Source organism: Cajanus cajan, chromosome 3, assembly GCF_000230855.2.
Source record: "Cajanus cajan strain Asha chromosome 3, NIPB_CcT2T_4, whole genome shotgun sequence".
Lineage (NCBI taxonomy): Eukaryota > Viridiplantae > Streptophyta > Magnoliopsida > Fabales > Fabaceae > Cajanus > Cajanus cajan.
Genome location: NC_138519.1, coordinates 72,118,666 through 72,142,091, shown reverse-complemented (window position 1 = coordinate 72,142,091; position 23,426 = coordinate 72,118,666). Strand labels below are relative to the sequence as shown.

At 38.0% G+C, this 23,426-nt stretch overlaps 1 protein-coding gene across 1 annotated transcript; it reads left to right on the top strand.

The window, feature by feature from the left end:
* The first annotated feature begins 596 nt into the window (after window positions 1–596).
* Window positions 597–3,374, top strand: LOC109816425 (nuclear transport factor 2B-like). Its single transcript, XM_020381440.3, has 2 exons — window positions 597–716; window positions 2,672–3,374. The coding sequence occupies exons 1-2, from the start codon at window positions 614–616 to the stop codon at window positions 3,172–3,174; spliced, it is 606 nt and encodes a 201-aa protein (XP_020237029.1). The 5' UTR covers window positions 597–613; the 3' UTR covers window positions 3,175–3,374.
* Window positions 3,375–23,426: the final 20,052 nt, after the last annotated feature.

Genomic DNA, 23,426 nt, shown 5'->3' with positions numbered 1-23,426 from the left:
ATTCCAACTAAGAAACAAAAGTAAGTGTATGTTATCAAATATATTTATATAAATAAAGAGAGATAAATGGAACTTGTGTATGTTATCAAATATATTTATATATATAAAGAGAGAGAGAAATGGAGCTTTGATACTTATACTTGCATTTATCGTCATGAAATTTTGCAGAATTTTTTCTTGACTTTAAACTATATCTTAATTGAGTGTATATTTACCTACATACATCAGTTACCGGTATCCAAGTATTAATATAAAATCCATTACCATTTTGTTTATATAAAAAAAAATCCTTATAAAAAGGTCCGAATAAAATTTTACAAGTACCAATATTAATGTATGACTAGAACTACCATCATTGTGTATTGTTTGGCCGTTGACCTTACGTTAAAGTTGTGTGATATTGTCATGTTTGTCTGTTTAGAGGTTGATGAACCTAACACATCACAAATTGTACATTTTAATTTGCATTTAGGAGAGTCAACTTCCCCATCCAATAGTCTTGATACACGTGTCCTAGAGACTTTAGAGGCATATTCCTCTCTCGTCTATAAATACAATCATGGATTGGTACTACTACTTGACCCAAATAGGTAGCTTAAAGAGAGGGAAAAAAATGGGATTTGGAGTTCGCATTAATGGCGTGGGCTTCTCCTTCATTCTGTTAACTTTCTTTGTACTATGTTCTGCCACTGATGAGAGCCATATTTTCTTCTCAAGTGAGTTTCCCTTCATTTCATCTTATTTTAAATATCTCCCTTTAACTTGATAGGTAATTTATAAACTATATGTATACGAGAGGGAACGCTCCAACTTTGTAAGGAAGACTTTGATAGATATAGTTCGTGATGATCCTTTTTTGTGGTTATTAATTAAAAGTCATATTGCTGCATTTTTGAAAGGCTCGATCTAAGGAAGGGAAGTAAATTAATCAAAGAACACAAAGTTCTCTTATCATGAATGACTTTTTTTAATTACATTCTTTTTTTTCTCTAATATGTAACTAGAATATGAGCGGTCAATAGTCATGGTAAAAATGATTTATTACATAGTTAGTGTAAAAATTAATAAACTTGATCTTTAGTAATTAGCTATGTGATGACAATGTAAAATTAGTGGATAAACTATTTTCTTTTAAGGGTATTTGTTTTAAGGTATAATTGTATTTTTAAGTATCTCATTTCCAAAAATATTATACCTAGAAATGTTATTCGTATGAATATGTTTGGTGGACATTAATTAATTTTAGAGAAAATTATTTTTTATTTAATTAAAAAATGAAAATAAATGAAGAAAGGGAGAATAATAAATGGATAGAAGTTTTTATAAGAAAAAGAAAAACATGAATGATAATAATACCCATTTTTCGACATGAGAATGATAAACATATCAAATATGAATTAATGTTATATACATTCCTAAGATAAGATATGCTTGAAATTTTTTTTTACAACCTTTTAATAAATACGATAATAAATATTCTTACCTTTATATTCTGAAAATAAAATTTATTACTCGAAACAAATGCCTCCTTAGAATGTAGAATAAATTTTATTAGCACTTCTTGATGTTTTGTGAAATTACATAAACTCCTCCTACATTTTTTACCTTTATAATAACCCTCTTAATTATTTGAAAAGCATTATTACACTAACATCCTTCAAACGTTACAATATTAAATCCCTTTAATTATTTGAAAAATATTATATTATGACTTTTGGAGAAACTATTGCAAATATTAAAAAAGCAAGATGTTTCGGTGTAATTTCCGGAAACATCAGAAAGTATCACCGTAATTTACTCTAAAACATATAGAAAACATATTAATGAAATTATAGATTGATTTGTGCTAAATTTGGTTTGTATATGTTGGTATATATGATTGAAAGACAATGTGCTGTTGTGAGTTTTAATTACTTTTAAGATTTTAATTTTATATATATATATATTATTCATGTATAATTTTTCATATTATTAATAAATAAGTAAATTCTCAGATGTAACCTTTAGATTAATTATTATAAAAGTCAAAAAAATCTTTTATACGTGATAATGAATATTTTTATTTTTATAAATTAAAATAATTATATTAAATGATAATATTTTTAGAAACTATTATCCATCAATGATATTATTTTAAAAAAAATTATAAAGTTTTTTTTTTAAATTAATCTTTTTATAATACATCATTTTTCATCATTATTTTTAAACAGAGTGTTTGATAAATATCTCTTATTACGTCAATACAAGAAATATTATATATAGTGATGTATAAAAAGTGTTATTATAAGTATAATATATGTAAGTATATATCTATCTGAAATATAACTATATATAATTTTAATGTTAATTTTAAATAAATTTTAATAATATATTTTATATGTTATTATAATTTATACTCATATTTTTTAATAATATATTAATATATATTATATTTATTGTGTAAATAAAAATAATTTTTAATAATAATTTTTGTATCACTATAGATTGCATGACAATTTTATTATGATGCATATGGATTAGATTTTCTTATCATTTGTTAGACCGAACACTAATGTCTCTTATCATAAATGTTAAAAAAGAAGAAGTAAATAGCTGTGTAATATCATAACTTGAGAAGTATCTGTATAATTTACTTATAGGATTATTATTATTATTATTATTATACGTACAGGTCATGACATGTTAGCTGAAAAAAGACATAAAATACTTTCGGCCATTGAATCTGCTTTGGGAATGAGAGATATAGAGAATATGGATCCAGACATTTGGGCAAAGGCATTTGTAGAACACTACTACACCAACGGAGGAGACACTTTGGTAACAGCATTCGTGGAGCACTACTACACCACCTTCGACACCAACCGAGGAAACTTACAGAATCTTTATGGAGAAGATTCTACGCTCACCTTCGAAGGCCAGAAGATCCGAGGCGCTTCCAACGTTGTTGCAAAACTCACCTCCCTCCCTTTCCAGCGGTGCTACCACTCCGTCTCCACCGTCGACTGGCAGCCCTCCGGCGTCAATGACGGTTTGCTTGTGTTCGTCACCGGAAGCATCCAACTCCCTCTCCAACAACAACAACATCTCAAGTTCAGTCAGGTTTTCCATTTGGTCTCAACATCGCAGGGAGGGTTTTATGTCATGACTGACATGTTCCGTATCAACTATGCATAATGCCATATCCAATATTCTAGCATTGGATAATTGAGACTCAACGTGGGTTCTTTTCCATTGAATGCTTCATAATTCATAATTGTATATGTTACTATATATGTTGTATTTAGAAATTTCTGTTTGTAATTGGTTAAAAAACACCTTCAAGAATAAATGTTGAAAGATTACCGGGTAATGGAGATTAAAAACTTTAATTAATATATTTATGGTATTAGAAGTGTTTAAATTTATTCGCCTTGACGACTGATTTGATGGTCAAACATGTGATATCAGACTAAAGAAGAAAGTTACAACCTGGATTATCTGCGCCAGTAATTTTCTAAGTTCAAAATCTGCCATATCTATCTGACTTGATACTACTTCTGAGGATTGAAATAACTTATTCTAGAAAAATTAATTTTTATTTATTAAGATAAATAAATATGTTTTTTCTAAAACCATCTCTAACTTAATTTTTAAATTTTTTGCATTCTAAAAATAAATTTTTTTACATTTTAAGGCGATCCACTCGCCCCTTTTCCTTTCACAATAGTGATAGAAGGCCTCACAGGTCTAATGCAAAACGTAATTCAGAAAGGAAAGTTTTATGGGTATTTAGTGTGTGAGAACTTGATTCTAGTAAATCTCCTCCAATATGTTGATGACACAGTCTTCTTGGGAGAACACTTAGTGGAAAATGTGATATCAATAAAGTGTATGTTGAGATGTTTTGAGTTAATCTCTAGGCTCAAGGTGAACTTCTATACAAGTAGACTTGGAGCAGTAGGAGTGGACAGGCACACATTGGAGAGGTATACTGATCTGCTGAATTGTAAACTTATGACCATTCCTTTCACCTACCTAGCCTTGCCAATAGGGGCGACTGCAAGGAAAACTTCCACATGGCACTCGATGTTAGTAAAATTAAGGAACACACTTGCAACATGGAAGAACAAATCAATCTCTCTAACTGGAAGAATTTCATTGATAAACTCTATCTTGTCATCCACCCCTCTATACTTTATATCTTTCTACAGATTACCAACAATAGTACTTAAGGAGATAGTGAGCATCCAAAGAAATTTCCTGTAGGGTAGGGATGAAAATGTGAAGAAAATTTGTTGGGTTAGGTGGGATAAAGTCACAATGCCAAAGAGTATGGGAGGTTTGGGTATTAAGGACTTACGGAGTTTCAACACAACACTTCTAGCTAAGTGGAGATGGAACCTTTTTAACCATGAAGATAGCCTTTTGGGAAAGGTATTGACCTCAAAATATGGTGGATATTCTAGCCTAGCTGATGTGGGTGATGGAAGACAAGCAAGATTCTCTTCAGAATGGTGGACAGACTTGAAAAAGACCTGTGGCGGACAAGACCAGCAACAATGGTTTGATAAATTAGTGAGGTGAAAAATAGGTGGTGGTAGAAAGATAAGGTTCTGGCAAGACTCGTGGCTAGGAGGTGATAACTTAATGAATGCATTCCCTCGGTTCTATATCAACTCTAACCAAAAGCATAATAAATTGGTAGACATGGGTAATTGGGTAGAGAATGAGTGGAATTGGCAGTTCTATTGGAGGAGGACTTAGCTTCAAAGAGACCAAATACAATGGTCTACCTTCCAGCAACTACTATCACAAGTAAACCTAGTAAAACAAGATCAAGACAAGTGGGTGTGGTTGGCTGATAGCACGGGGGATTTCTTAGTTCATTCTGCATATACTGCCTTTCATAATTAACAACATATTGGCCAAACTAACAGAGTATGTGGAGGGCTTTGGCAACTGAAAATACCACCGACAGCAGCAGTTCTAATGTGGAGATTGGTTCAAAACACCCTACCAACAATAAAAAATTTGCATTCGAGAGGTGTTATGTTAAGCGACTCTCAAGGGCGTTGTGCATTTTGTAATGAAGTATGTAACAGCCCAGCAACCCGCATGTGGATATTGTCCGCTTTGGCCGCAGCCCTCACGGTTTTGCTTCTGGCAATGGCACGCATGCCACCCCAAAACGCGTCCACACAAGGAAGGTATCCACACCCATATATATGGCATGCTTCGTTCTCCTTCCTAACCGATGTGGGACTTCACAATCCACCCCCCTCAAGGGAGTCCAGCGCCCTCGTTGGCACACCGGCCCGAGTCCAGGCTCTGATACCAAATGTAACAGCCCAGCAACCCGCATGTGGATATTGTCCGCTTTGGCCGCAGCCCTCACGATTTTGCTTCTGGCAATGGCACGCATGCCACCCCAAAACGCGTCCACACAAGGAAGGTATCCACACCCATATATATGGCATGCTTCGTTCTCCTTCCTAACCGATGTGGGACTTCACAAAGTACAAGAAACTTCTTCTCATTTGTTCTTCTGTTGCCGGATTACTGATAAAGTATGGAACCACTGCTGGTCTTGGATCTCAATATCAACTGTTCTTCCTCTATCAACGCTTGAAAATGTATGTCAGTACCCATATCTCTGTCTTACCCAACGAGAAAGGTCAAAGTGGGATATTATAAGGAGTGATATAATATGGTGCATATGGCGTTGTAGGAACAACAAAATTTTCAAAGGGGAAAATGTAGATGTGAAGAGGTTGAAAAATAACATTGATTACATGGTCTGGTCATAGCTAAAGATCAACAACGAACTATTTTACTATAGTTTTGATCAATGGATGGTCAGCCCAGCTACATGTCTTAAGGCTTGAATTGGCCTGATGCATTCAAGCCTTATGTAACTAGATGCATGGAAGGAAGGAGATAATTTGATAAAGGAAGGAGGAAAGAGGAGTGTAGGTGGCAAATAAGGATGGGGACAAATGGCTGAGATTATGAGTTGGTAGTGGAAGCCATATAAAAAAGGCATGTGGGGGTGGGGACATATAGGAATAGGCATTTCCTTTAGTGCAAGTTTATTTTAGAGGGTACCAAAACTCTCTCTGACTAGGACCACATAAAGAATGACATGTGTTAATTTTGTCAAAAGTTGTATTTTTTAAGAATGTTTTAATATTTACTATTTAACCCTCATTAATTATATCATTTTAAATAATAGTCTCCAGTTTATTTAAAGGTGGGATCTATGATACACCACTTTAACAAGTAGTGCATGGTAAACCATTAGTTTTGACCATAAGATTCATCTAAATAAAAATTTTCGAATTTTCTACTGAAATATTTTTTTTTAAATTACCCAAAAAAAACACGTGTTATGATGTACTGACACAACTGCTACTCACGTTCGGAACGGGCCGTTCTAATTTCAGAACGGACCGTTCCAGATGAAACAATAACACATGAATAATGGATCAGAACGGGCCGATGAAAAAAAAACGCATGAAGAATGGATCAGAACGGCCCGTTCCGAAATCAGAACGGCCCGTTCCAGATTCAAAAATAACACATGACTAGTTAAACTAGAACGGACCGTTCTGAATTCGGAACGGGCCATTCTAACTATATATTTGTCATAAAACCTTTTTTAAGCAAAATAATATTTTTTTTTCATTCTACTAAATTACATTTAAAATTTAAGTATATTTTTTCAATAGATAATGCTTTTCTATTAGAATTAGAGGTTTACATTAATTATATGCGTAAATTTCTAATTCTAATTAGAAAATAACACCAAACAAAACTTTCTATTATAAATATAATTTTCTCTCATTTAAATTATTGCAAAAATTTGTTAGTTTTAGTTATATATCTCAACATTTTTGTCTTAAAAAAATGATGTTACCAAATATTTTTAAATTTGATTTACATTAGTTTAATTGCTTTTAAGGTGCATAGACTTTCGTGGTTTTGTTGCCAATGCCACAAACATTAGGCGTTGATTAAATGTCACCTAGTTTGAGGAGAGATACTCATTTTCTGTTTGGATTTGCATTTAGTGCTAACGTATGTGGCGTTAAACATAAGTTAGACAAAGGCCCTCTGCCTAACTAGGGTCGGGCATGAGTTTTGTCATACCAGACACGAGAGAATAGGAGACTCTTTAGCTCAATGACATTAAGTAAAGAGAATCCTAGGCCCACCAAACCCATTGGGCTCGCTGAGCTCAGAAGCAAACAAAAGTTCAAAGGCCCATGAAGCCCAAAACTAGGCCCAATAAGCTTAAAACTCAAAAAGTCTTATACTAAGGCCCATAACACAAGACCAAACAATATAAACTCCTATACTACCAAATATATGAGAAAGGTGGTCATCTATGTAAAGCCCAAGTAAAGAGAACCTTAGGCCCACCAAACCAATTGGGCTCACTAAGCTCAGAAGCAATCAAAAGTCAAAAGGCCCATGAAGCCCAAAACTAGGCCCAATAAGCTTAAAACCCAAAAAGTCTTATACTAAGGCCCATAATACAAGACCAAACAATATAAACTCCTATACTACTAAATATATGAGAAAGGTGGTCATCTATGTAAAGCCCAAGTAAAGAGAACCTTAGGCCCACCAAACCAATTGGGCTCACTAAGCTCAGAAGCAATCAAAAGTCAAAAGGCCCATGAAGCCCAAAACTAGGCCCAATAAGCTTAAAACCCAAAAAGTCTTATACTAAAACCATAATACAAGACCAAACAATATGAACTCCTATACTACCAAATATATGAGAAAGGTGGTCATCTATGTAAAGCCCAAGTAAAGAGAACCTTAGGCCCACTAAACCAATTGGGCTCACTAAGCTCATAAACAATCAAAAGCCCAAAGGTCCATGAAGCTCAAAACTAGGCCCAATAAGCTTAAAACCCAAAAAGTCTAATGGGCCTTAGTATAAGACTTTAGTATAAGACCTTTTGGGTTTTAAGCTTATTGGGCCTAATTTTGGGCTTCATGGGCCTTTGGGCTTTTCTTTGCTTCTGAGCTTAGTGAGCCCAATGAGTTTGGTGGGCCTAGGGTTCTCTTTACTTGGGCTTTACATTGATGACCACCTTTCTCATATATTTGGTAGTGTAGGAGTTTATATTGTTTGGTCTTGTATTATGGGCCTTAGTATAAGAATTTTTAGGTTTTAAGCTTATTGGGCCTAGTTTTGGGCTTCATGGGCCTTTGGATTTTTGTTTGCTTCTGAGCTCAGCGAGCTCAATGGGTTTGGTGGGCCTAGGTTTCTCTTTACTTAATGTCATTGAGTCAAAGAGTCTCCTATTCTCTCGTGTCTGGTATGACAAAACTCATGCCCGACCCTAATTAGGCAGAGGGCCTTTGTGTAACTTATGTTTAACGCCACATACGTTAGCACCAAATGCAAATCCAAACAAAAAATGAATATCTCTCCTCACACTAGGTGACATTTAATCAACGCCTAATGTTTGTGGCATTGGCAACAAAACCACGAAAGTTTATGCACCTTAAAAGCAATTAAACTAACACTAGTGGAAAAAGGAGCTACTACGTCTCTTCATTTACGTCGGAAACTAGCACACCCGACGTTGTAAAAACGCGGTGGCAGTTCCATAAATAAGAGGAGGAAATTTACGTCGGACATCGATGGGTCCGACGTAAATGAGATAATTTACGTCGGACAGCTAAAGCAGCCGACATAAATTATCTCATTTATGTCGGACCCATCTTCGTCTGACGTAAATAACTCCTTAAATGAAGGGCGCGCACTACAGATTTCAAATCGTGGCATTCTTCTTCATCTTCACGTTCTCCCGCGCGTTGTGGATTCTTCCTCATCCCTCCGCCTCCTCCTCAAATCGTGGTTGTCTTCCTCATCTTCACGTTTTTCTGTTTTTCTTCTTCGGAGTTGCGTTGTTTCTTCTTCGCGTGTTGATGGAAATGGCTTAACCATACATCCATCTATTTTTCTATGAGGTAGTGACCACTCCTTAACCGATGTTTGTGTTTTCTGGGATGTATTTTTCGTAATAATGTTTGTGTTGCATTTCGTGTTTGTGAAGCTGCAGAAGGAAGTGACCACTGCCTGGGTCTATCAAGCAGAACGGGCCGTTCTCCATGGAGAACAGGTCGTTCTCCAAGCATAATGGGACGTTCTCCAAGGAGAACGGGCCGTTCTCCGAGCAGAACGGGCCGTTCTCCGAGCAGAACGGGCCGTTCTACTTGCACTCGTTTTTTTTTTTAAATTTTTATGACTTTTTTACGTCGGACCTTGGCATGTCTGACGTAAATTTACGTCGGTTTTTGACCCCCGACGTAAATTTTACATCTCCCGTATTAACGTCTGATGCTTTTCCGACGTAAAAGGCTTCAAATACCCGACGTAAAAGGGATCTTTTGTACTAGTGTAATGTAAATCAAATTTAAAAATATTTGGTAACATCATTTTTTTAAGACAAAAATGTTGAGATATATAACTAAAACTAACAAATTTTTGCAATAATTTAAATGAGAGAAAATTATATTTATAATAGAAAGTTTTGTTTGGTGTTATTTTCTAATTAGAATTAGAAATTTACGCATATAATTAATGTAAACCTCTAATTCTAATAGAAAAGCATTATCTATTGAAAAACTATACTTAAATTTTAAATGTAATTTAGTATAATGAAAAAAAAATATTATTTTGCTTAAAAAAAGTCTTATGACAAATATATAGGTAGAACGGCCCGTTCCGAATTCAAAACGGTCCGTTCTAGTTTAACTAGTCATGTGTTATTTTTGAATCTGGAACGGGCCGTTCTGATTTCGGAACGGGCCGTTCTGATCCATTCTTTATGCGTTTTTTTTTTCATCTGGAACGGCCCGTGCTGATCCATTGTTCATGTGTTATTGTTTCATCTGGAACGACCCGTTTTGAAATCAGAACGGCCCGTTCTGAACGTGAGTAATAGTTGTGTCAGTACATCGTAACACGTGTTTTTTTTGGGTAATTTTAAAAAAAATATTTCAGTAGAAAATTTGAAAATTTTTATTTAGATGAATCTTATGGTCAAAACTAATGGTTTACCATGCACTACTTGTTAAAGTGGTGTATCATAGATCCCACCTTTAAATAAACTGGGGACTATTATTTAAAATGATATAATTAATGAGGGTTAAATAGTAAATATTAAAATATTCTTAAAAAATATAATTTTTAACAAAATTAACACGTGTTATTCTTTATGTGGTCCTAGTCATAGAGGATTTTAGTACCCTCTAAAATAAACTTGCACCAAAAGAAATGCTATGGGAATATGGGTTAGTAACGTGAAGTGGATGGAGAGTGAAGGGAATATCTCATATCCATCACGATGAAACTCTAAGCTTAATCACTGGGCCCCACTGTGCACTAGGGGACAAAGTAGCAAAAGGCTTACGTGAGTTAAGTTTTGCTTTAGTGAGGGGGTATTAGATCACGAGTTATATTCTACATGCATATACAACTCAGTTTTAGTTGGCAATATTAAATGATAGGGGTGATCATACATAAACATCTATTTATGTATTATTATGTATTATTTTATATCTTTGTATTACGTTCTATTCGTGGACGAGTTTTTTTTTTACCCCTTGTACCTTTATAATTGTACCTGTTTGATTGACACACTAATAATCTTCTCATACTTTAAAGGTCGAACGAGCATTCCAATCGAATATTTCGATGAGGGAGAGGTACCTGCAAAAGGTACTCCGACGCTCAAGTCAGGATAAAACACAGATATCGATGATAATTAATGAACAGTGATGTTACCTTGTGACATGAGCTATTTATACTGACATTTATGGGCCCGGACTCCCATGGGCCCTGCAACGAGATTACCATATTAGGTAATACGCCTCTAATCAGCTTATTGGTGTGATTAACTCTTAATCCTTAATTAGGGGAAATCCTTAGCTCTTTATTAGTAGGAATCTGAACTTATGGATCATCTGGTTGCCGATCAGGAATCGGCCACCTGGTTCGGCCATTCGGGTACCGATTGCGTGTCGGCCATCAGGTGGCCGAATGGCCGAGCCAGGTGGCCGAATAGCCATACCAGTACAATAATATATCTATTTTTGCTGATAAAAAAAAAGATATAAATTAAATGAATTTCACTTAATTGTCAGATTCAAAAAATGTTAGTGCTAAGAGTATTTTTGTAAAAACTATAAAATTAAAGCCGGAAACATAATACCAATTAATAAAAACTTCGAGAGAATTACACCACAAAAGCTAGCTATTGAAGAGTATAAAACCCTATAAAAATTTCTTACAATTCCATACTTCGGACTCAAGTCTCTTATCTTGTAATTGATCCCCATCACATATTTTGCAACTCCAGTGCCAACGTGGGCTAGTCCTCGGTGAACATTGCATTGTCATTGTTACTACCTCGTTTGTAGCTATGAGTCATGGTGGAAGGCTGTGATATATACCAATTGAGAACCTTGGGAGAAGCACATCACAAAATCTAGCTATTGTTGTTGGAGATTCTATAGTCGTATAAACCTCACACTAAAATTAAATCTTATACTTTTAATGTGACTCAAGTCTTATACCTTGCAAATTAAATCATCAAGTCTTTTAAAAAGGACAAGACCAATTTAAAATTTGGATCCTATAATAAAAATAAAAAGTAATATTACTTTTTATTTTCCTTTGCAAAATTTAAATAGAAAGAAAAGTGAGTTTAACTTTATTTAACGACCTAACAAATCACAAAAATAAAATTCTCATAAAAAAATTTGGATTAAGTCGAGTTAATTCATTTTACAAGGATTGACATCATATCTATTTTACAATTACTCTTTATTTTAAATATTTGGTTCTTCTAACTTTTTAGTTTTATTTCATAATTTTGATTCTTTTAGTATTCTAACACAACTTTATGTAAATATTTTTTTTAATTATATCCTTATGTGTGGTTGAGTAATTAAAACTACTTCAATATTGTTAGTTTAAATGAAACATTATGCTTTATAGGAATATAAATGAGAAGTAGTTAGAAATATTATAAAGATTTGTAAATTAATAAACGGGATAATTTAATCTAAATGTATATAAATAGAAATGTTTCTTAACTTGTATGTAAAAAGATAGAAGAACCAAAGTTTTATTTTATGGTGAAATATCCATGCCCAAAGATTAAAAGTTACAATACTTAAAAATGAAAATAATAATTTTGTTTTAAAATAATTATTCAAATAAATATAAAAAGAAAAGAAAAAACCTATATTAAAATGGAATTACAACGTTGACCTACGTAGAAAGTATAATCGCATATTCAATAATAAAAATATATAAAAAAAGAAAATAAATATATAGTTTCGAGTCATATCCAACTCACATGCATGTCATGTCAGGTTTGAATTAAACAAAATTATGATTTAAATATATTTTTAGTCTTTTACATTTAGATTAAATTTATTTTTGGTTCTTCAAATTTAAAATCAATAATTTTAGTCTTTATATTTTTTTTATAAAAATAATTAATTTTTCAAGTCATTAATAACATGTATATAAAAGTGACATATTGAGACAATTATATAATATTATTTGAGATAATTATATAAAAATTAGTCTTTCACTTTTTATAGATGTTGTTGCTGCCACTTGGGAGGATATAGATGTAGATGTAGATGAGATACAAGAGTCGTTTCTAGAATTCAACCTTGAGGACAAGGTTGTTTGCAATGGAGGGAGTATTGTAACGTGCAAGAAAAATGAGAATCTAAGAAATGCTAAGCGGGATATGGAGGGAAAGTTAGTTATACCACAAGGCCACATGGCACGTGATCTGCAAGGAAAAGGGTGAAGGAAAAGCATGAGGCGTAAGAGAGTGAATGTATTTTTGAAGGACTACGAGCTTTGAGGTAGGCTATGCACGTGGTATGTTTCTCTCTAAAAATTTATCTGTTCTATTTCTCCCTGATTGTTTCCTTCTGTATCTTCTATTTTTGAATTCTTTACTGTTATTGAATCAGGTTATGTGATTTCGACAATGGTCTTCCGGATCGTGATTGCTAGTCCTTGTTAAATTTCTATTCTATTTTGTATTGAGACCTAAGTCTTTTGAGTTTTGTACCTGTATAAGGATACACCGATAGTCTTCCTGAGTTCTGAAGGCCGAACGAACGCTCCAATCCGATATGAGTGAAAGGGTTTGTACCTGCAAAAGGCACTCCAACGCTCAAGTCAGCACGGGCACAGAAATCTAGGGTAATTAATGAACAGTGACGTTACCTTTTGACCTGAGCTATTTATACTGACATTCGTGGGCCCTGGACCTTATGGGCCCTGTAAAGCCTTACCGTGTTAGGTAATACTTCTTAATCAGTTAATTAACCTTTGATGGTTTATTAATGATAACTAATAGAGATGAGCCGAACCAGGTAACCGATTGGCGATCGGCCACCTGATTCGGCCTTTCGACAACCGATAAGAAGGTGGCTAAACATCCCTACCCGTACACTGCCCCCCAGCCTTGAAGGAAAACGAATTTTTCTTTAAGGGTAAAATGGAGATGGCGGTTAGGGTAAGATGAAGAGGCGCGCATTTATAACCGTTGAATCTCGGAAATCAAACGGTTATAAATTTTCAACACTTTTAAAATTTCCCGCTTTCCTTCAAATCTATAAATAGGTTAAATTGTAGGGCCATTCGCACGCATTATTCTAATCCGAGTTGTGCTAATCCGAGCGCTTAGGAGCCGATCCGATTGCCCCTCGTGCTTTTGTGAGGAGATTGGTAAGTTTTTATTACCATGGTTGATACTTCAAGTTCCTCGGCTGACAGCTCTCGGTCATCGTCCTCCGAGGGGTCCTCGTCCAGTAGATCAAGCCACTCCAAAATGACTCAGTCCCCTATTGATGCCGAAATGCTAGATGAAGGCAACGATTCTTCAGAAGGGACTTCTACTAGTGGAAGTGAAGAAGTCGAAGAAAAAACAACTCAGGTAGCAACCCGTCAACGATACGGCCCCTCCGATGTGCCTGGATACGAATGGGTGAACGGGGAAGTCACTTCTTATTATTCTCGGTATCAAGATACACAGATGATTACTAATCTTCTAGATTACACAAACTGTCTAAACTTTGCTACCAACGAAAATCCCTATCCGATTGGGATTCGGTCATGCCGAAATAATGCCTTTCCAAACCCTGACATGGTCTGCCTTGATCAAAGTGGTGGAAAGATGGAATCATTCTACATATATGACTGTCTTCTTCGGGATCTCAAAGTCAAATTGCCATTTGACGAGTTTACTATAGGAGTGCTGAGAGTGTTGAACGTGGCCCCTACTCAATTGCATCCTAACAGCTGGGCGCAACTACAGGGCTTCAAACACCTGTGCAAATGTCTCCATATTAAACCTTCTCCACTTCTTTTTCTATATTTCTATTCGTCCCGACCGACTATTTTGGCGAAATGGCATTCCCTAAGCCGAGTAAGCGATCGGCTTTTGTTGGATAGTTTTACTTCATCGTATAAGAATTTCAAGGCCGGATTTTTCCGAGTGACCATACGGCCGAACGGGCGACGCTTCTTTTTTGATGATGATGGGAAGAGCCTATTCCCTTTATACTGGACCCGTACCCCTCGGCCATACGATGTAGTGCCGAAAAAGATGCTGACAGCCGAAGAACGAATAGACTTAAAATTATTAATGCGCCTTCCTCAGCGTTTGCCAACTAGGTCGCTTATCAACTTGATAGTGTCTCCTCGTTGGTGGGCCGACCTAATTGGTATGCTGTCTGTCCTCTCACCTTTATCATCATAATTCCTATTGATGTTTACTTAATTTTTCTTGCAGGAATCATGACTAAGAGTGGTGCTGATGACCTGAATATTCGACATCTTCTTGCTGCAAGAGTGAAGGAGGCTCGGCAGTCGGGGGAAATCGGCACTTCGGCTGTTGCATCTTCCCCCCGTCCCAACACTGATAACCGATTGCCCCCTCCTCCGGAACGCAAAAAGAAGGGCAAAAAGGGGAAGGAAGTCGCCCGAGAACACAAGAAAAGGAAGGGCTCTGACGATCACCCGGAGCGATCCAAGAAGACTAAATCAATGCCTGAATCTTCTCCGAACCGAACCATTATTGTGGTGCCTCCTCCATTGATGTCTCGGTCATTTCTGAGCGAGGATACTCCCTCCGAATCGGTGATTCGGTCTGATCTTGTCTCTCCATTTGGGCAAGAATTTTTATCATCTTTGGATGTGAGAACAAAATGGAGATTATTTTGCGAGGTACAGACACGCTCTTTAGCTCTGGCTCATCACCTTGCCATGGAACCTCTCGGCGAGGTCCAAACTTTGAAACAAAATCTTGAAGAGGCCGAAAAAACTGCAGCCGAAGCGATTTCATTCAAAGAAGTGGTGACTGCTAAGAATAGGGATCTTGCTGCCGAGTTAGATGCTGTTCGGCGTGACAATGATACCCTTCGTCTGGAACTTCAAAAAATAACTAATGAAGGGCATCGCCGATTGGAGGAGGCTGAGGCTGCATATGACACCCTCAAAGAGCAAGCTAAAGAAAAAATCATTGCTCAACATGAGGCTGGATTCAAACAGGCCGTTCGTCAGGCTAAGCATTTCGGTCAATTTGAAGAAGGTTTTGAGTTTGACATGACTCAGGACTTCTATCAAGGGTCCTTGATGTCTTTTGCCGATATGCTTGAAGGAGCCGAACTGGATGATGATAATCCTAACACTGCCCCCCAAGTGGAAGATGGTGTCGAGAGCTCCGAGGAAGATACACTGGATGAGGAGAATCCTGTCCCTACTAACGATACCGAGGAAAATCCCGATACCGTTATGGGAGTTGAGTCCACCCGAACGCCGGAAGAGTAATTATTTTTCTTTTGTAATAGAAATGCTTTATTTGTAATTTGAAGGCCGATAGAGCCTTCTTCTTTTGAATGAAATCGTTTTTCTTAAGCAGTTTGCCTTGAATTATTATTCGCTAATTATTAACAAATACTAAAAAGATACACTTCTTGAATTCTTACACAAAGCCGAATAGATTTACCACTTGCATTCGTATCTAGAACCGAATGGGTAACCATTTGTGTGCGTATAAAACTGAACGAGTTTGTTTCGAATTTCGCTTTAATAAAACCAAAGAGATATACACCAGAAATATGTTCTTTAAATAAAACCGAACTGATATGCTTCGGTTTGTAGAACTTTTTTGATAAAGCCGAACTGATTTGTTTCGGTTTGAAACTCATTTTTGGTCAAACCGAACTGATAAACTTCGGCTGGTAACCTTTTTTGAATAAAACCGAACTGATATGCTTCGGTTTGTACAACTTTTTTGATAAAACCGAATTGATTTGTTTCGGTTTGAAACTCATTTTTGGTCAAACCAAACTGATAAGCTTCGCCTAGTAACACTTTTTTGAATAAAACCGAACTGATGTGCTTCAGTTTGTATACCTTTTTTTGATAAAAACCGAACTGATTTGCTTCGGTTTGAAACTCATTTTTTGGTCAAACCGAACTGATATGCTTCGGTTTGTAACACTTTTTTGAATAAAACCGAACTGATATGCTTCGGTTTATACAGTTTTTTTGATAAAACCGAACTGATTTGCTTCGGTTTAAAACTCATTTTTGGTCAAACCGAACTGATATGCGTCGGTTTGTAACACTTTTTTGAATAAAATCGAACTGATATGCTTCGGTTTATACAGCTTTTTTGATAAAAACCGATCTGATACGCTTCGGCCTGTACATGTTCTTTTGATAAAACTGAACGGATATGCTTCGGTTTGTACTTTGTGCGGAAAGCGTGTTACACTATACATATATATTTTTTAGGGCACATCCTTGGCCGAGTTAAATGACTCGGGAGGGAAGCCTGTTGCAAGATTTTTCAAGGCGCATCCTTGGCCGAGTTGGACAACTCGGGAGGGAAACCTGTTTCAAGACTTTTTAAGGCGCATCCTTGGCCAAGTTGAACAACTCGGGAGGGAAGCCTGTTGCGATAGTTTTTAAGGCGCATCCTTGGCCGAGTTTGAACAACTCTGGAGGGAAGCCTGTTGCGATATTTTTTAAGGCACGTCCTTGGCCGAGTTGAACAACTCGGGAGGGAAGCCTGTTGCGATAGTTTTTAAGGCGCATCCTTGGCCGAGTTGAACAACTCAGGAGGGAAGCCTGTTGCGATATTTTTTAAGGCACGTCCTTGGCCGAGTTGAACAACTCGGGAGGGAAGCCTGTTGTTGATTGAGAAGCGAAGAAACGAAAACTGAACCATGAGAATGGAAGAACTGAATAGATTTCATTAACAGGTGCCTCATTAAAAACCTCATCGGCCAAAACCCCTTTTCACTTTTTTATAAGGGGAGAAAAGACCGATCAAGGAAAAGAGTACACCATCTATTTACACAAGATCTTGTTACAACATATACTAGCTATAATATGTCTTTAAATGAGATGCGTTCCAAGTTCTCGGAATGATCTTGCCCGAAAGTTCTTCCAATTTATATGCACCGTTTTCCAAGCTGTGCCGGACCCGAAATGGGCCATCCCAATTAGCAGCCAACTTTCCTTCTTTCGGATTACGCCTCGCCGATCCTTGTGCTCTCCATACCAGATCGCCTTCTTTAAAACTTCTTCTGATAAGATTAGAATTAAATCTACGAGCCATCCTCTGTTTGCAAGCTTCAGCTGTGATTTCTGCTCTGAGACGAGCCTCGTTCACCATATCCACTTCCGCTCGGAGAGACATATCATTAGTATTTTCATCGAAATGTATTCTTCGAAAAGATGGTTCTCCGACCTCCACAGGTATCATGGCGTCGGTACCGTATGTTAGCCGAAATGGTGTTTCTTTAGTCGTGGACTGGGGCGTGCACCGGTAAGCGCATAGAACCTCCAACAACTCTTCCGCCCAAGCTCCCTTAGCATCCCCCAACCGTTTCTTCAGTTCGCCGAGTATTACTTTGTTTGCTGCTTCGGCCTGCCCATTAGCTTGCGGGTGTTCAACCGAAGTAAACCTGTGCTTGATACCGAGATCCTGGATGAACCGATTAAGTTTCTGATCAGTGAACTGTAAACCATTATCAGTAACAAGTGCATATGGGATGCCGAAGCGAGTAATGATATTTTTCCATAAAATTTTTTGAACATTGGCAGCTGTGATACTGGCAAGTGGCTCGGCCTCGACCCATTTTGTGAAATAATCCACAGCTACTAATAGAAACTTGCACTGTCCTTTGGCGATCGGGAAGGGACCTAGAATGTCCATACCCCACATCGCGAATGGCCACGGTGAGCTTATGCCGTGAAGTTCTTCAGCCGAAGCATGAATGAGGTTTCCATGTTGTTGGCAAGATGTGCAATGTTTGACAAACTTCAAACAATCATTCCGGAGAGTAGGCCAATAATATCCAGCGCGAAGCACCTTGGCAGCCAAAGTTCTTCCTCCTGAGTGAAAACCGCATATGCCTTCATGGATTTCTCTTAGAATATAATCAGCCTATTCGGCCTCAACACACTTCAACAATGGGACCGAGAATCCTCTTCTATATAGCTCTCCACCCACCATGGTATACCTAGCAGCCTGAGTCTGAAGCTTTCTAGCGGCCAATGAGTCAGTCGGCACTCTTCCATGTTGAAGATAATCTACCATATCAGTAATCCAGGTGTGACTGGACCTCTCGGTTGCCAAACATTCGGCAGTGACCATACTTGGAGCTTCAAGATCTAAGTGTAGCGTGGTTCTCAGCTGACCAGGTTTTCGCGTGCTACTTGCCAACCGAGCCAGCTGATCTGCTCTTCCGTTACGCTCTCTGGGCGTGTGCTTTACTTGAACTTCTTCAATTGTGTCACGCATTCTTTGAAACAAGTGATAATATTTCAATAAGTTTGCATCTTTTACTTGAAAATTATTATTCACTTGCTCGGCTACAACTTTTGAATCTGTCCAGCATTCCAACCGGCTAACCCCAATTTCTCGGGCCAACCTTAACCCTGCCAGCAGTGCTTCATATTCAGCTTGGTTATTTGAGGCTTTAAACGCAAATCGTAACGACTGTTCAAGAACTAATCCTGTAGGTCCTTCTAAAATTATACCAGCTCCACTACCTTGGTTATTAGAAGAACCATCCACATGCATCGTCCATAAATCATTCTCAAAACAGCCCTTTGGCTGTAATTCATTGACAAAATCTGCCAAATATTGAGACTTGATCGGCCCTCGAGGCTCAAATACAATGTCAAACTCTGATAATTCAATCGACCAAGCCATCATTCTTCCCGCCAATTCTGGTTTGCGCAATACCTTAGATATCGGACAATTGGTTCGAACAACAACGTGGTGACTCTGAAAATACTGTCGGAGACGCCGAGCGGTATGGACAAGGCCTAGTGCCACCTTTTCCAAAAGTTGGTACCTCGTTTCAGCTTCTTGTAGCATTCGGCTAATAAAATAAATAGGTTGTTGTCCATCTTTTTCTTGAACTAGAACGGTACTTATTGCATCATTAGAAACACACAAGTAGACCACAATCGGTAACTGCAAGTCGGGTTTTGACAGTATAGGCGGCGAACCGAGACGTTCCTTTAAAGTTCGAAAGGCCCCTTCACATTCGTCAGACCATTCAAACTTTTTTGATTTTCTCAGCAATGCCACAATAGGTTTGGTTATTTCGGCCAAACAAGGGAGGAATCGTGACAATGCTGTAAGCCGACCTGTTAACTGCTGGACCTGTTTGAGGCTTTGAGGACTTATCAAGTTGATGATTGCCATACATTTGTCGGGATTAGCTTCAATACCCCTTACCGACAGCATAAAGCCGAGGAACTTTCCTCCAGACACTCCAAACACGCACTTCTCCGGGTTGAGTCTCATATCATACTTGCGTAACTGCTGGAATGCCTCTGATAAGTCTAGCACATGCCGATCGACATTTATGGATTTAACAACCATATCATCTACGTACACCTCCATGTTCCTACCTATTTGGTGCTGAAAAACTTTGTTCATCAATCTCTGATATGTTGCCCCTGCATTTTTCAACCCAAAAGGCATTACTTGATAACAGTAATTGGCCGAATCAGTGATGAAAGCTATTTTTTCTTCATCTCGGGTATGCATGGGGATTTGGTTATACCCCGAATAAGCATCAAGAAAAGTTAAAATTCCATGACCCGAGGCGCCATCAACTAATCGATCTATGTTTGGGAGCGGATAGGCATCTTTAGGACATGCCTTATTGAGACTTGTGTAATCAGTGCACATTCTCCACTTCCCATTCGACTTTTTTACCATCACTACATTCGCCAACCAAGTAGTGTAGTGGACTTCCCGAATAAATCCGGCATCAAGTAACTTAGCAACCTCCATTTCAACTGCAAGCTTTCTTTCTGTCCCCATCTTCCTTTTTCGTTGCGCAATTGGTTTAGCCTCGGCACAGATGGATAACTTATGACACATGACCTTGGGATCCACTCCAGGCATGTCGGAAGGCGTCCATGCGAAAAGATCTTTATTTTCCATTATAACCCTACATAGGGCCAAACAGTGTTCCTCATTCATATCGGCACCAATGTACGTAACCTGGTCAGGATTTGCACCTATCTGAAAATGTACTTTTGACTCTACTGGCTCCACACGCTCTTCGTTGTTCATTCTTGGATCAAGATCCCATACATGCTGCTCTACTAATGCCGAAACATTCACGTCGTTTGCTCTTTTTGATTTCGATTTCCTTTCTTCCATCTGTTCGACACGTAGACTAGCATAATAACACTCCCTAGCAGCTTTTTGATCGGCATGAATTGTGATTACATTTCCTTTGTCAGACGGAAACTTCATTGCCAAATGTGGCGTTGAGACAATGGCCCCTACTGCATTTAAAGATGGTCTGCCGAGGAGAATATTATACGAAGTGTTAGCATCGACCACAATATACTTCACTTGAACCTCTCTACTTTCCTTTTCATCAAAACAAAATCGTGTGAAAAGTTTTATATATCCCCTGGTACTGACTCTTTCTCCTGCAAAGCCGACCAACGGATCATCATAAGGGAGCAATTCCTTTTCAGAAATACCCAACTGCTTGAATGTGTTCCAATATAATATATCCGCTGAACTGCCCTGGTCGATCAATGTTTTCTTGACGATGCAATTGTGTATTTCTACACTAATAACCATCGGATCGTCCTGCTCTGGATCAATGCCTTTGAAGTCAGCATCGGTGAATGTTATTGTTGGTAACCGCCGAGAAGGCTGTCCATGAATGGAATTCACCGATCGAATGGCTCGAAGATGCCTCCTCCGAGCCGAAGAAGTTGTGCCTCCACCTGCAAATCCTCCTGCAATAGTATTAATGACTCTCCTATGCGATGGTGCCGAGTCATCTTTTCGTTCGCGTGATCTACTTCTTTCACGCCGAGCTCTATCAGAGGTTCTACCGGAACGGTCTTGCTTGTACCGATCTTGATATTTGGGTTGATATGTGCGAGTTTGGGACGAACCTGACCTGTCCACAAAGTTATGCAACTTACCCTGCTTAATCAAATCTTCAATTTTGTCTCTAAGGGCCGCACATTCATCAGTTGAATGTCCCCGATTACGATGATATCGGCAAGATTTACTAGTATCGGCCCGTGGGGGAGTGGATGCTCTCTTCGGAATTATTAACACTTCGGAAGCCAAAGCTTGTTCAAGTACTACCGAACGACTAGTGTTAAGTGGAGTGTATTGGGTGTATTTTGGGCCCCGACTAGGCCGATCCCGAAGAGATATCTCCTTCCCTCGCCCCCTGTGTGGTTGTTCTATCTGCTTGTCTACCTTGCCAGAAGATTCAGCTCGGGCCTGACTACGATATTCTGCCAATTCCTCCATCTGCATATATCTATCAGCCCTTCTTCTTAAATCATCCATGTCCAAAGGAGGTTTTTTACAGATACTATTAACGAACGGTCCTGGTTTTAATGCGGTTGTGAGATGATGTAATGCAACAGCAGGATTAAGATCTCGAATTTCCAACGTAGCCTTATTAAACCGATCCATAAATGTCCGAAGAGACTCCTTCTTATCCTGTCTGATACCAACCAGAGACAAAGATGTTAGACTATGAGGGCGACTTGTCGCAAATTGAATAGTAAATTGTGAAGACAATGTGTTGAACGAGTCAATGGAATTGGGTGGGAGACGAGTGAACCAAATGAGAGCTCTGCCCTTAAGAGACGTAGGAAAAATCCTACACAACGCAGCATCATCTGTTGTACTCAAGGTTACCTGTGTCAGAAAAACATCTAAATGCTCATCAGGATCAGTAGTACCATCATATTTGTCAATGGGCAAAGCCTTCCAATTATCCATTAAAGGGAGTTGCATAATGGAAGGGGTAAAAGGGTGCCGGTGTGATCCGACAGTGGTCATATCTGCAGGACGACCCACTGTGGGTAAAGCTGAAGGAAACTTTTCAGGGGCTACTGCCGAAGCATGAGGAGCCGACGTATGTACCGCATGAGACTGGTACGATCCTTGAGTTTGTGTTTTAGTAACATGAGTAGGTTTCCATGTTGTATCCTGACTTTTCAATGCTTCATTCTCAGCCCTCAAAGCCGAAAGCTCCCTTGCATCCTTCTCTCTTTGTTGTTTCATTAATTCCATTTCTTGTTTCAGCAAACGCACTGTTTCAGAGAGATCGGTCTCATCCACCACTTCCACATGCTCCTCAATGGGACGATCTTGCGTGTTTGTTCTCCTAGTTATCGGCATCGTTCTTCTCAACAAACTTCCAACCAACTTCGTTCGGCCCCACGGTGGGCGCCAAATGTACCTGTATAAGGATACACCGATAGTCTTCCTGAGTTCTGAAGGCCGAACGAACGCTCCAATCCGATATGAGTGAAAGGGTTTGTACCTGCAAAAGGTACTCCAACGCTCAAGTCAGCACGGGCACAGAAATCTAGGGTAATTAATGAACAGTGACGTTACCTTTTGACCTGAGCTATTTATACTGACATTCGTGGGCCCTGGACCTTATGGGCCCTGTAAAGCCTTACCGTGTTAGGTAATACTTCTTAATCAGTTAATTAACCTTTGATGGTTTATTAATGATAACTAATAGAGATGAGCCGAACCAGGTAACCGATTGGCGATCGGCCACCTGATTCGGCCTTTCGACAACCGATAAGAAGGTGGCTAAACATCCCTACCCGTACAAGTTTCATTTATTCACCTTCCATACTTGTAATCAGTCACATTATACTCTTCTTATCAATATTATAAAAACAAACTCCTGTGATTTAATTATTTCCAGTTACATTTGTTTCAAATAACTAAAGTTGTTTTCTGTCATTTTCCTAAATCATTGGTGAACGGTGAAAGGAGATTATGTGGTAACTTTGTTACTTTATTCCAACTAAGAAACAAAAGTAAGTGTAT

Excerpts from the sequence above, each read along its gene's own strand:
- LOC109816425 (XM_020381440.3), top strand. The coding sequence starts at position 614 with ATGGGATTTGGAGTTCGCATTAATGGCGTGGGCTTCTCCTTCATTCTG. Across the intron at positions 717-2,671 it reads GAGCCATATTTTCTTCTCAA|GTCATGACATGTTAGCTGAA; the intron begins GTGAGTTTCCCT and ends TTATACGTACAG.